The sequence below is a fragment of the Brassica napus genome, chromosome A2 (assembly GCF_020379485.1).
Source record: "Brassica napus cultivar Da-Ae chromosome A2, Da-Ae, whole genome shotgun sequence".
Classification (NCBI taxonomy): domain Eukaryota; kingdom Viridiplantae; phylum Streptophyta; class Magnoliopsida; order Brassicales; family Brassicaceae; genus Brassica; species Brassica napus.
This window is the reverse complement of record NC_063435.1, coordinates 23,135,399-23,150,591: the sequence shown is the minus strand read 5'-3', so window position 1 is coordinate 23,150,591 and position 15,193 is coordinate 23,135,399. Positions and strand designations below refer to the sequence as shown.

Genomic DNA, 15,193 nt, shown 5'->3' with positions numbered 1-15,193 from the left:
CTCTTCGTACGGCCTTGGGTGAGCATTGTTGCCAATTTGCCATCTATCCCTTATATATTAATTGAGGAACATTTGAAAAGATGTAACCTCAATTTTGTATTAATTAAAAGAGGCCCCAATGCATAGGTGGCACTCAATTAGGTAGTCAATTACATTCAATTAAAAAAATAAGTAGGTCCACATTCGATTTTTATATGTTGTTAGATATATAAGTTAGTCAAACTATATGATATAATGATATGATATGATATTTTTTTCTTTAAATAAAACCTACGGAATTACCATAAGTGACTAATATATATATATGACAATTAATGAGTTTAATAATAAAGATTTGATAACAATGTATATCTCCTCCATCATTTTTTGTTTAATTTTATATTATTAAAATAAATTAAACAATCAAATTAGCTATAAAAATAAAATTTAGATTTTTTCGTGTATGTTATATTTTGAATTTTTAAAAACGACAATAAATGACTAAAACTATTAAAATTATTATTTTAAAAATTAATGATCAATAGTTTAACATTTTTATTATAAGAAGATACACATGATTTTAAAACCATATGAGTAAAAAATATCATTTAATAATAAAATAAATATATATATATATATATAAAACACTATATACCATAAGATTACATAAATATTTTAATATTAAAACTTTCAATGAATTTTCAAGAACATTTATAAATTATAAACTTATTAAAGATTTCAGATTGAAAATTTTGTTATCGATGATTTAAATATTTTGTTATAAAACGATATGTACGATCATAGAACCGTATGATTATAAATTCTTATTTAATAAATAACTATACAAAATATACTATTCCTAGAAAAATAGGTTGGTCCATCTTAACTTATATTACACTTTTTATTAAACTAACTATCGAATTGATAAATAACGTACCAAAAAATGTTTTGCACTTTCCTTAAATAAAAGCTACGAAATTACCTAATATGATTAACGTATATGTGAAAATTAATTATAATGAATAATAAATATTTGATAGCAATTTTTGTATCTTAGTTCTTTTTTTAGTTTTATATTATTAAAATATATTTAAAAATCACATTAAATATATAATAAAAACATTTATAATTTTTCTTATATGTTATATTTTGAATTTTTCAAAACGTCTATAAATTATTAGAAATTTGAAGATCCCCACTCTGAAAATTTTGTGATCAATAGATTATTTTTTTGTCATAATAAGTTACAAATGATCATAAAATTGTATTAATATGAACTTTTATTTAATATTATAAGAAGATACACATTATTTTAAAACCATATGAGTAAAAAATATCATTTAATAATAAAACATATATATTTATATATATATATAGATTATACTATATACCATAAGATTACATAAATATTTTAATATTAAAACTTTCAATGAATTTTCAAAAACATTTATAAATTATAAACTTATTAAAGATTTCACATTGAAAATTTTGTTATCGATGATTTAAATATTCAGTTATAAAATGATATGAATGATCATAGAACTGTATGATTATAAATTCTCATTTAATAAATGACTATATAAAATATACTATTCTTAGAAAAATAGGTTGGTCCATCTTGACTTACATTATATTTTTTATTAAACTAACTATCGAATTGATAAATAATCTACCAAAATTTTTTTTGCACTTTCCTTAATTATAAGCTACGAAATTACCTAATATGATTAACGTATATATGAAAATTAATTATTATGAATAATAAATATTTGATAACAGTTTTGGTATCTTAGTTCTTTTTTTAATTTTATATTATTGAAAGATATTAAAAAATCACATTAAATATATAATAAAAACATTTTTATTTTTTCTTATATGTTATATTTGAATTTTTGAAAACGTCTATATATTATTAGAAATTTGAATATTCTCACTCTGAAAATTTTGTGATCAATAGATTATTTTTTTGTTATAATAAGTTACAAATGATCATAAAATATAACGCATATGAATTTTTATTTAATAAATATTCAAACTAAATAATATATATATATATAAACACTAATGATTTAAAGCAATAAGATTGGCTGATCAATTTAGTCGTCCAGTTGAAATCTTTCAAAAGTATGTGAAAGACTAAAGTCAAAGTAAATATGGATTTAGAATAGTAGTTATATTTTACTAACCAAATACTGAAAAAAACCGAACCGAACCGAAACCAACCCGATATTCGGATTGAACACCCGTAATCCAAATGAAGCCAAACTATTGTTTCATTCTCCAAAATATAATAAAAATAATAACTTAATCCCGCGCAAGGCGCGGATCTTATCCTAGTCCTATACTAAAAGGGAGATATACTCAACAGAGAAGCATGCCACCTAAGCTCTCTATCCTATACTAAAAGGGAGTTATACTCAACAGAGAAGCATGCCACCTAAGCTCAAAAAATCAACCAATCAAACTATTTTAAACTTCCATGTCATTTTACCTTTATACAAAAATTAAAATTTACGGTATTAACCAAACTAAATGTTTTGACTCATCATCTATTTTCACGTAACTTTTTTTTAATACTATATGTTCCATAAATTGTGATGTCTACCTTTTGGATTCCAGCTGTCAGTTTAATTGTTTTCAGTTTCGGCCATGAAAACACCAATTCTTCAGCTGCCATAAATCAGAAACTGGTTAAATTCTAGAATGAACTTCCCCTTCCACTTCTAAAGTTAGGCTTCTAGCTCCTTCCTGCAGTGATTTCCGTTAGAACCTTAAGCGGCAGCAATACATCCTCAAACGACATTACTCTAACAATTCAATCCACATCTCCGCCGGACCTCCTAAAACGTTGTCGGAAGGTTTCTATGGTTCTAGAAAGATCGCAAAATCATGGGAATCGTACTCCTCCTGTTTGATCTAAAGGTAGTCTAAACCTAACGTCTCTAATCAATGTTTTCTGTTTTTGCAGAGACGGTCTACAATTTAAGATCAGAGTTATCAAATAAGGTGATCTAGCGAAAGATGATGTTAGAAGATCTTCGTGTGCAAGCGAAATGAGCGGCTTTACGGGAGGTGGCGAAGCTCTTGCCGTTACCGAACTTTTGCAATATATTTCTTCAATCAAGGCCGATTGCATGGCACGTCAACCGGTATGCTAACATGATCATTTACTCTAAAATTCTGCCGGTATGATTGTGATGTCAATTAGTGTCGAAGCTGGTGCTCTTCGGGAGTCTTTGAGTGATGACAAAAAAGTTGTTGAAATACGAGGTCACATGAATTCTCTTCGTGTGGATTCCAAGCATTTTTACTGCCTCACTTTTTTGAGAAAATATTTCAGGTGTAAGATATATATAATATAACATTCTTTGTGCTCTTTTATAGAAGCTAACATCATTTGATGGTAACGAGAGATTTGCCTTAGCAGCTGTTTGATAAGAGATTAGGAGGCTAAGGTTTGTGTATATTCATTCTAATATTTCATTTACTTTGCTTTTTGTGCTTATATGAAGCGGCCAGAAAGCTTTAGTTCCAGAGTTACTCTTTGATGCCAAAAGTATGGTTTATGATAACTAATCTCAATAGCCTTTAGAAAGCATGTGCTTTAGGGCTACAAAGAGATAGTCCAATCAGATTACCATTCATGTGTTTCTTTTCCGTGAGGAGACTCAGACGAAAAGGTTGAAAAGGATGTTTCAAACAAGATTCAAGATTCCATATCAATTTCTCGACACTCATCCTTTTGTAGACTCTTTAGTCCAATCTGGTTACCATCTTTCATTGGAAGTAAGTAGCATCCAAACTTTCATGGGAGCTTATATACTTTTTTTTATTTTTCTTTTTATACAAAGTTAAAATTTGATATGCTTTGTTAATTATTTAAGGTAAAACATCAAAATTTCTTTATCTCGAAGATGAGAAGGCTTATCAAAGAAACACAGTATACACTGCTGCTCTACATTCAAGCTTCTCATGCGTCTGATTGGACTGATAACAAAGGAAATAAAGAAGCAAATCAGAGTGTCGAAAATAGTCGAAGGAGATACATTGATGGTGAACATTGGTTTGATGTTGAAGGGAGCCAGGATTATGGGAGTGAATAAAGATATGTTGAGAATGCAACTGATCAGTCTAGAATGGATCAGTAACCGTATTCCTTCATTGATTTGACGAATCTAAGTTCTGTTTTGGTAAAAGTTTGAGACTTATTCCTTACATAATATCTGACCATAAAATGTTTATATTTGACTGGGATGGTTAAGTTTAGATTTGCCTGGGATGGTTATTTTAGTTTTTAGGGCTAACTCTTCTTACTTCTTTGGAAGATAGACATATCTTATGGTGTTTTTTTCTCTCTCTGAACTAACTTTACGCTACCTTGAATTTTCTATATGTTTTACTCGCTGAGGAGACTGAGGTAAAGGATTGTGCGGATGATTTTGGAAGAGATGAAAAATTGGATTTAGATGACAAATGAATCAGAGTATGATGATGATGAATATGGTGGGGGAGGAGTTTGAAGAGAGATAATTAAGACAAGAGGATCATGAGTTGGTAAATCAGTAGGACAAAGATCTGGAGGAGGAAACTGAGGCAGAGAAAAATGCAGGTGAGTTTGCCGACGAGATTGGAGATGGTCTGATCTTGAGAGTGAAGGTGATGAGGTGCATGCTTATCAAGAAGTCAAGTTTGGAGAAGTTGTTGATGTGTAAGAAGAGCATCATGATGTTCTCCATGATAGACGTAAGCGTAAAGATTTTGAAATATTTGTTAGAAGCTTAGACAAAGGTACTACGGAGGAGGATTTAAATAAAGTATTTAGTCCCTAGGCAAGTGACTGAATTTAAAATTATGAAGAATCCACAGACAAAGAAGAGCAAGAGTTATGCTTTCTGCTTTTTGTATTTGTGGATTAGGCAAAACGAGGTGTTAAAGAGCTTAGAACCCAATGGTAATCCTTACACTGTAGTATTTAATGGAGCGTTTTGTAGCTTTACACTGAACATCACTCCTTTGGTCATTTTGTGTTTACCTATTATATATAAAGTATTTTTTGTTTCACTATATAAATTGTTTTTATATTTCAATGTAACTTTATATTTATTGGATATTGTGTTGCCAATTAAATTATGTAAACTACTGTGTAATTGATTAAATTTATATATTAAATAACAATTTTTAAAGTAATAACTTTTGAATATTTGTTCAAAAAAACTTTTAAATATTACAGATTTTAATTAAAACTGGTGGATATAAACCTCAGATAGAGTATCCACGTAGGCGAAAATAATCGGCCAGTGAGAAACTATATTTTTGCCATGTCACATCCTCTATTTGTTTTTACAAAATAATTCTTTAACTGTTTACTTAAACAATTATAACCGAAAATAGTTTTTTAGTGAAATATATTATTTATATAAATATAATTATATTTTTTTACATAATGGTTTGTAAAGAAATATTTAGTGTAAATAATATCATAATTTTATAAAATACTAAAATAAATTAAGCTGGTTTTCAACTTTCACAAATAAAAAATATTATTTGTAAACTTAGAAAAGAATATATCAAGAATACTCTTTTTAGGAGAGAAAATATAAAAATATATCGGAGACAAATCCATCTATATTATGAAATTCCTCTATTTTAGAAATAAAATAGAGGAATACATTGGAGATGGTCTAAGGCATGGCCGACGTAAATGATCGACGTTGAGATTTCAGCTTTTCTGATTCTTACTATTCTAATGTTTCAATATAATTTTAATATTCCCTTTGTTTTATAATATAATGGTTTAAAAGTATTTTTTGTTTCACTATATTGTTTTTTATATTTCAATGTAACGTTATATTTATTGGATATTGTGTGGCCAATTAAATTATGTAAATTATTGTGTAATTGACTAACTTTATATATTAAATGACAGTTTTCTAAAGTAATAATTTTTAGATATTACAGATTTTAATTAAAACTGATTACATTTTGAAACAAATAGAGTAATCTATAAACTAACTTTATATAGATATGAGGAAAAAATTGTAAAGTGGTCTCACTTTAAATTTTTCTCATTCTGTACATTCCTAATTAGAGTGAGATAATCAACATCTAATATTATATTACTCTCAGTATATTAGAAATGGTCGAACAGTAAACCAATTAAGTAATGATAGAATGAAGACATAAAGATGTATTTCCAGTTATCACAAATATATAATCAATTGACAACGACTTAATTATGTCCAGCGTAAGACAACCAAGAAGAGTTTCCATACATTCTAATTTTATAATATCTCACTATAATAGTGGCTAAATCAGTTTTCTCTAGCACAAATACTCACTTCATTCTTGGAGTTTAAGCTTTTCTATCTGATGATATTAGTAGTTTGATCCAAAAAAAATGATCGAACGGTACATTGTAATTGGAGAAAGAAAACAAACAAAAATCAACCGAAGACTTTTAAGGTATATGAAACAAAAATTAGAAATCGCAATTCTCTGCACTTAAAGAATAAGGCAATAAAATTGTAAAAATATAAAATAAAACAAAAAATATACACAGAAAGAAAGATTTAGTAAAATAAAATCATAATATAATTTCCATAATTGATAGTGCTCAGGTACACTAAAAAGTCTAAATTTACAACATACACAGTTTTATCTAATTAAAATGATTCTACAAAAAGTGCCAGCACGAAGAGTTAGAAAATATATGATAAAATATAATACATAACGTTAAAATACATTATCACTTATCACTAAAAAATCATGTTAGTAGTAATAAAAATGAAATGACAATACATTTATTAAAACCATAGAATGGCACGCAACAAGGTGTTATTAATTATATAAACTAAAAATTAAATATGCTCAACGCAAACTCACATAAAAATGAGACATCATATTTTGATATATTTAAAATTATTAAATATATTATATTGTTGATATTTTTAAAATTACTTAAAAAGAAACTACATTATTAAAAAATTAATATACAAATAAAACGAAAGCAATTTTGGTAACGTCAAAATAAAAAAATGAATAAAAAATATATTATATTTATAAAATAGATTTTATATTTTAAAGACTTCTAATTCATTTAATATTACAAAATTTAAAATTTATTTATTACAATTAATATTTTACCATTAGATATATTAAAATAATATTCTAGATCGATATTCAATTGTCAGTTTTCAACTATTACACGTAAAAAAATATTATTACGTACGCTTTTTTTTGTTGAAAAAGGGGTTTTATATTTTAAGTAAGTTATTGGAATACTTTTTCTTTTCGTGAATTTATTCGATATGAGATTCTGATCTTTTAAAATAAGATAATTTATGTTCTATACATAAATATATATATTTTTACATAACTCTAAAATTTCGGAATTGATTCTTCATATTTTATTAGTTAATTGTATTACATATAATAGAAATATTACTTCAAACTAAAAATATAAAAAAATGAAATTTAAAAATTACTTATATATAATTTAATATACAAAATTCACATACAAATAAAAATGATATATGTAACAAATTTAAATATATTATCCGCGCGTAGCGCGGAGAAAGAATCTAGTATGTATAAAAACCAATCTTCGTAACCATTTTCGTGTATATATATATATATTTACATTTTTACCAAAAAATATATATATTTACTAATTATAATTCATTTGTATACAGTGTGATTCATAAAGCATTAACACTTTAGCAGTTGATGCTTTATCTACTCTGTCCATTTTTTTTTTTTGGTCAAATCTGTCCATTTGTTTAATAACAATAGATTGGTTAAATGCACTAAGGAATTAGTATATACGCAACGCGGATAACATATTATATATACTTGTTTGTCTTTTCTACATCGATAAAGACATCATTACCTAGAAAGTGGACATACATACAACCTTGTCATTAATCACCATAGTTAACAAAACCAAAGCATATTACAAACCGCAAGCAGAAATAGTAGTTAATGATACCATACATGAGCCGCCTTATTTATTATATTGATTTCAACAGATAAAAGAGTACACACACAAACACGAGGGGAGCCATATATGACGATGATGGTTCGAAAGATAGGAGGATGGGATTTGTTTAAGCTTTGACGACATGATTGTCCATATCAGCAGCCATGCTCTTGACAAACTTCATGTAGTTGATGGGCTCAGGCGAGTCATCGGTTCGCTTCTCCCAGATCATAGTGATCTTGCAGATGATATCATCAGGCGACTTTTGAATGAACTGAAAGATGACGTCATACACCTTAAGAGTCTCCATCACGTGACCTTCAAGACCTCTAAAAATGACCGCATTGTTCTCATCGTCTATCTCTCGCCTCTCCTTGAACACCTCCGGTTTCCCATCTTCATACACATTAATTTTATATAAGTATTTCATTCATTAAGTTCGCACCACCATATGTTTGGATATATATGTATTAAAAGATTAATGTGCCGAATTCACAACAGATTGAATCAATTTTATTGATCAATGTGATACTAACTATGAAAATTGGTGAACTACAAGTTCATTAAATCTGTACTTGACCATCGCTATAGCATGGCAATACTATTAATTACTAACTAGTTTTAAGACGTTGCTTATAATCAATTATGTCAAGTGTGTTGTTATCCCAGTTTCAAAAAAAAAATTGTGTTGTTACCACATGTGTAGTTCCAAATCTTGATGGCTCCATGAGAGTCCCATTCGCCATCGTGGACGGTGACACCTTGGATGTGGTGGCCGATGGCGTCGGGAAAGAGGTGGTTCTCATTTCTCCATCGCTTGTAGTGTTTCTCCGCCGATCCTTTCAACGGAACCTCAGTCACATATGTTCCCGACGTCGCCATCTCTCTCTTAATAATATTCTTTGTGTTGTGAGTAAAGTGTGTGTGTTTTTTCGGTTTGTTTCTTTCGTTGATGAATATTTTCCCTTGTGATCTCCTTCTTTATATAGAGAGATGAGGTTAAAACAAATTTTACATAAGACAATTCTTTTACCAAGAGTCTCTCACTTCCATTATTACAATATAATCTGATCAAATTTTTACAATATAGAGGATCATCTGTTTCACGCATCAACACCAAAGCCTTCTGAATCTGAGATTTTTAATACTCAGATTTTTAAAGCGCGTCCAGTACACGCGCTAAACAATCTCTCTCCCGAAGGCGATTCAACCAACCCTAGTTTCTTCTGCTTCAAATCGGCGGTGAACACCGTCGTTACTGGGTTTCGTCATCAGTTCACACGCGATTGAAGCCTCCACTACCTCCATATTGAAGATCCATCTCTCTGTATTTCAAAAATGGCCACTTCAGCGACTGGTTTTTTAGATTCTCGTGACGGCGAGCTTTCTTCCACCGGTACTCCTCCTGCAACCACCGACACTCCGCTCTCTCCAACTGGCGACCCTCCTGCAGACACCGCTCTCTCTCCCACCGGCGCTCCTCCTACTTCTATGTCTCTCAACCATGAACTCATGGAGGTTCATGTTCCCTCTGCTGGCGAATCTCCGGTGGAGTTCGACTCAGGGAAGAGACAGCGTAGCTCAGTTGATCTCGCTCCTTCTACTGAGATTGATTCCACGGCTTCTCTGGCTGGTGTTACTGGCTCTCCTAAGGCTGTTGTTACTGGTTCTCCTATTGGTGCAGTCTCTGAACTTAGAGGAGCAGAAACACCGTGTACTGATGCCGTTCAACCTTCAAAGCAATCAATTCCCTTTGTTCCTTCATTAGGAGCATGGGCCCAGAGGATAAAAATCATTCCAGAGCTAAAGGATCCAATACCCCAAAATCCTCTGTTCTGTGATTCTCCTAAGAAGCAGAGCAAGCCCGCTACCGACATTCTCCCACCAGAGATAAAAGAGAACGGGCAACTGCGGTTTCCGTGGGCAGAAAAGATGGATCCAAAAATCCGAAATCTTTACCGCACAACTTCGCCAACCTATTTGGAAGACGGTACACCTATGGTTGAGATTCCAAACCATGTTCTGATGCAAGGGCTTGAGAATCAAAAAGAATATGTCATTGGACAGTTCTCTCGATGTTCTTTGCCTCCGGGAGGTCTCATTCACGCAGTGGCTAATCGAATTTGGGGCAATAAGTGTAAGATTTTCTCTCGAAAGTTAGGAGATTCCTCTGTTCTGTTTCATATTCCAGACGAATCAACTAGAGCTTGGGTGTTAGAGAGAAGGTTATGGCAATTTGATGGTTGCATTATGTTTGTTGTTCCTTGGTCCCCTGCTCCTTCCTTAGCCGACTTACCTGAGATAACTACAATTCCTTTATGGGTCACTTTGAAAAACATTCCACACTGCCTATATTCTTTATGGGGAATAAGTTGGATAGCTTCCGGGTTAGGAGCACCTATGCTCTCTAACAAGCCATGGTTAGATCCTACTTTCATGGGAGAGGCTAAGTTAATGGTGGAAGTGGAATTAGAAAAAGCTTTCCCGCAGAGAATTGCAGCTACTGATAAACAAGGCAATGTTTCCATGGTTTCAGTTGAGTACTCATGGATTCCAAATAAGTGTGAGAAATGTGGTCATTTCGGCCATAAAAAATCAAGATGTCTGCAGTCTGAATCATTGGATCTGGGATTCACTGCATCTAATCAGGTTGTGAAAGAAGTGGGTCTAGCACCTACCGAAGCTGTTACTCCCGTTGCTGCTTATGATAAACTTTCAACATTACCTCTTACTAATACTCATGAGGAAGTAGCTTCTGATACTCCAACTCTTCCAAGTTCAGAAACAGAACTTGAAGCCACAACTCCATTTGAACTTGTTGCATCTGAAGCAACATCACCTGCTGCTGCGTTTCAAAGCGTCATCCCTACCCTGCCTCCTGCTGTTGCAGCTGATGCAACTTCTCTTGCTGCGTTTCAAAGCGCCATCATCCGTACCCCTCCTCCTGCTGTTGCATCTAATGCAACTTCCCCTGCTGCGTTTCAAAGCGCCATCCATACCCCATCTCATGGCTCATCTCCTGCTTTGGTAACTTTCTCTTCTACTTCTTCAGATTTAGTGACTGAGAATGTTGAAGGAGGTGTCTTTGGTAGCCATTTTGCTGCATTACATTCAGAGTTTTCAGGGTTTGAAATGGGAGATCCTTCTCAAAGGACTCGAGGAGGTCGACCAATTAAACCAACACAAAAAGTTCAAGAAATGCAGTGGACTTTAGTAGGAGGAAGAAAAAATAGAGGCCGTGGCGGTCGTGGCGGTCAAAGAGATCATAGACCTCCATTTTAAACGCCTCTAAATCTCAGGTTTCTGTCATCATGCTCCGTGCATGCATTGGAAAACTCCCATCTTAACCAAGTACTAAGTTACTTTGTAACTTCTTCTATAATTTCTCATATATCTGTTTCAGATATATGTTTTCTCAATTGTAAGATGTTATTATCGAACAATTGTAAACCTTGGTTACTTTTATTTTAATGCATCAAATTTAGTCAAAAAAAAAAAAATTTTTACAATATAATTTGGTGTAAAGAAATTAATAAATTAATGTTAATGTGTAAGGTGTCGTAATTCACGTTTGTCAAGTTCTTGTCGTAGAATGATAAGCATTAACATGCATTTAGAAGAAGAAGAAAAATGCATCGTCATATATCAATCAACTTAGAAAAAATAGTGAACCTTATACTATACTAGATTTAATACGTATTAGGCTTTCATTACCGGGTTTTTGTAAATATGACTCAAAACTTGAATTCAAACACAAAACTAACCCATGTTTTTTTTTGGAACTTTGACTTGCCTCTTTCACCCCAAAGTTCAGATTATTCACGAAAATGCCATCATTTTTTTTCTTTTCGAAAATGCATAGTTTACTCTATCACCCTCATCTTCCTCAAGTATTCACAATATTGTCATTGACATCAATACATCAATCACCATGTACAACCAATTTGAAGCTCTTAATGCACCTAAAAGTCGATTTACACTCTTTCTTTCTCAATTCTTATGAACTAAAAACAAGATTTTGATTCTAAAAATTGTATGGTTCATAGAGCAATTGAAGCTTACGATTTTTGGTGGATCATTTTTGTTTGAGATTTTGGGTGCTTGGAGAAAACTTTTGTGTGCTAAACAATTTATCTCACTGGTTGAAACTATGAAATTAGATTTTTTCCAGATCTGTTCGTCCAGACGACTTCCAGGTAAGTCGCCTGGTTGTAGACGACGTACACGGAAATCTTCTAGTCAATGCTATTTTTAACTGATCCGAGAAGACTTCCGTGGAAATCTTCTACGCTAGTTTTTGAATAACCTGTATATTTAAGAGTGATAATTAACATCAAGATATTTAAAACTCATATTTTTAAAATATGTTTTCTCCCTTAGTTGTACTAAATTTGATTAAGTTTTTCAACAAAAACTTGTAAAAAATGTGATATGCTTTGACTAGTTACTATTGTTTGTTTTCATCTCTTAAGTATTATCACTACAAGAAAACAGCGGTATACTGAGGGAAAAATCGTCGGTATATCGTCAGAATAACGCTATTCCGAGGACATACCGACGAAACAAGTCGTCGGAAATATCTCCTCGAAAAATCATATTTCCTCGGAATTCCGTCGGATATTTCCGACGGAATTCCGAGGAAACAAAATTCCGAGGAAACTCCGAGGACACAGAGTTCGTCGGAAGGTTCCTCGGAATATACCGAGGGACGTCTTCCTCGGAATATTTCGATGGAATTCCGATGGACCAATCCTCGGAAGTTTCGACGAAATATTCCTCGGAATGTATATCGGAAAATTTCGAGGAACTTTTGTCCCTCGGAAAATTCCGAGTAACTTAAGTCCCTCGGAATATTCCGAGGAATTTCAGTTCCTCGGAATTTTCCGAGGGACTAAAGTTCCTCGGAATTTTCCGAGGATCTGCTTTCCCTCGGAATTTCGAAAAAATTAATTTTTTTAAAAAATTATTTTTATTTTTAAAAATTAAAAATTTTAAAATTTAAATTCGAAAATTTAAAATTAAAATTAAAATTGAATAAAACATAAAACATTAAAACATAGTAGATAATATTCAAAGTTAAATAAAACATTCAGAGTTTTTGGTAAAAAAAAAAAACTACTGGTCTGGAATGTTCGGGAACACCTCGTTCGGGTACATCCTCTTCATCATCTCCATCATCTGCTCGTTCAACCTCTTCTGGGTCTCATAGCCCGCCTGTTGAGCTGCCATCTGGGTCTCCAACGCAGATATCCGATCATCCTTGTCCTTCAGCTGAGCCGTAAGAACTTCTGGATCAACATATGCCGGTGGTGCAGAAGAAGGAGCAGCCGACCGGGAGCGACGACCCAAACCGACCAAACGTCCCTTTTTCTTTGGAACCGACTGAAATATAAATAACCAAATTTAGATAATAAATTGATGATAAAATAAAAATCAAGAAATAATTAAATTGAACTTTTTTAAAAAAAAAACTTACCGATTCAACGATTTCGTTGATTCGAACCCGGGACAAGTTGGTCGAGGCCGTCGAATCGTCATCATCGGTTTGAAGCTGAGACACTTCGTCATACACCTGAGTTTGGACCAGGTCGACCACGTCCCTCACAAGACCATCATCAATCTGGCCGGTCTTCTTGTTGGTATACGCCCTTTTCATAAGGGCGAGATCATCAACCGGGTCGCCCCCATTTTCTTCCGCCTTGAAAAAAATAAATTAAACAAACATTAGAAATATTGAAAAAATGTACAAAAAATAAAATTCTGAAACTTAAATAATTGAAGAAAAAGTGGTTGAACTTACCATGCGATCCGCCAGAGTGGCAATAGATTGAGCACCCAAGTTATGCTTGTAGATGCCCTTTCCTTTACGGTCGCTCCTGCGGTTGTTGGAGTTGGTGGAAGAAGTTTCTTTCGTCTCTTCTTTATCCCAATGCGCACACAACTCCTTCCAGACCGTGTCGTTCATCGACTTTGGGACCTTTTAATTTAAAAAAAAAAGTTTAATAATTTAAAAAATAGTTTAATAAATTAAAAATTGTTAATAAATTAAAAACTACCTTGTTTACTTCCCACTTCTTCTTCCACTCGTACATCTGCTTCCCATAGTTGTCCATAACTTTATGGACAAAATGGTGATAGATAGAGAGCGTATCATCGGAATTCCAGTTGAATTCTTGCTGAAATAGTTTAAAAATAGTTTTTAAGCACAAAAATATAAATAGTTTAATAATTACAAAAAAAAGTTTTAATAAATAAAAAATAGTTTAATAAATATAGAAAATAGTTTAATAATTACAAAAATAAGTTTTAATAAATAAAAAATAGTTTAATAATTAAAAAAATAGTTTAATAATTAAAACAATAGTTTTAATAATATTTAAAATGTCTAATAAATATAGAAAATAGTTTAATAATTACAAAAAATAGTTTTAATAAATAAAAAATATAAGTTAAAAATTTAATACTTACCGCAAACTGACGAAACCACAGATGCTGCTTCTCGAGAGGGAAGTGAGTGAAAGTCGGATGTCCCTGTCGAGGGCCGAGTACATCATACGGTTGATCCATGCGCTGATCCCGTTCCCGGATCGGTTGAACCTAATAAAAAAAACAAATTATTAATAAAAAAACAGTTTAAATAAAAAATAGTTAAAAAAATAAAAGTTAAATTACCATGTTTGACCATGTCCATGTGGATACTCAGTGAGATAGGGAAGATGGTCACGACCAGGCTGTCGAACCAACTCTGCAACACTCATCACTCCCGGAGGACCTGGAGGAGCAGGGGCGGGTGCAGCAGCGGGAGCGGGAGCAGCAAGAGCGAGTAATGGAGAGGGAGATGTATGGTATGAGCTGTGGGGCGAAACGGAATCCTGAACATGGCTGGAAGAACCCCGAGACTGGCTCCCCATACCACCCCGGCTACGACGCTGGCGAGACCGGATCTGATCATCATTAGACCTGTAAATTAAAAAAAAACATATTTAAAAATTAGTTCTAATAATTTTAATTAAAAAATAACAGTTTAAATAAAAAATAGTTAAAAAAATAGTTTTTAATCACAAAAATATAAATAGTTTAATAATTAATAAAAAAAAGTTTTAATAAATAAAAAATAGTTTAAAAATTTAAAAAATAGTTTAAATAAATCCCAAAACAGTTAATAATTACGAAAAATAGTTTTAAAAATATTTAAAATGTTAAATAATTACAAAAAATAGTTTTCATAATATTAAA

At 31.9% G+C, this 15,193-nt stretch overlaps 1 protein-coding gene across 1 annotated transcript; it reads right to left on the bottom strand.

The window, feature by feature from the left end:
• Positions 1 to 7,798: 7,798 nt before the first annotated feature.
• Positions 7,799 to 8,902, bottom strand: LOC106401225 (MLP-like protein 328). The gene is made up of 2 exons (XM_013841699.3): positions 8,653 to 8,902; positions 7,799 to 8,353 (listed from the first exon to the last, which is right to left on the bottom strand). The coding sequence occupies exons 1-2, from the start codon at positions 8,837 to 8,839 to the stop codon at positions 8,085 to 8,087; spliced, it is 456 nt and encodes a 151-aa protein (XP_013697153.1). The 5' UTR covers positions 8,840 to 8,902; the 3' UTR covers positions 7,799 to 8,084.
• Between the last annotated feature and the right edge of the window lie 6,291 nt (positions 8,903 to 15,193).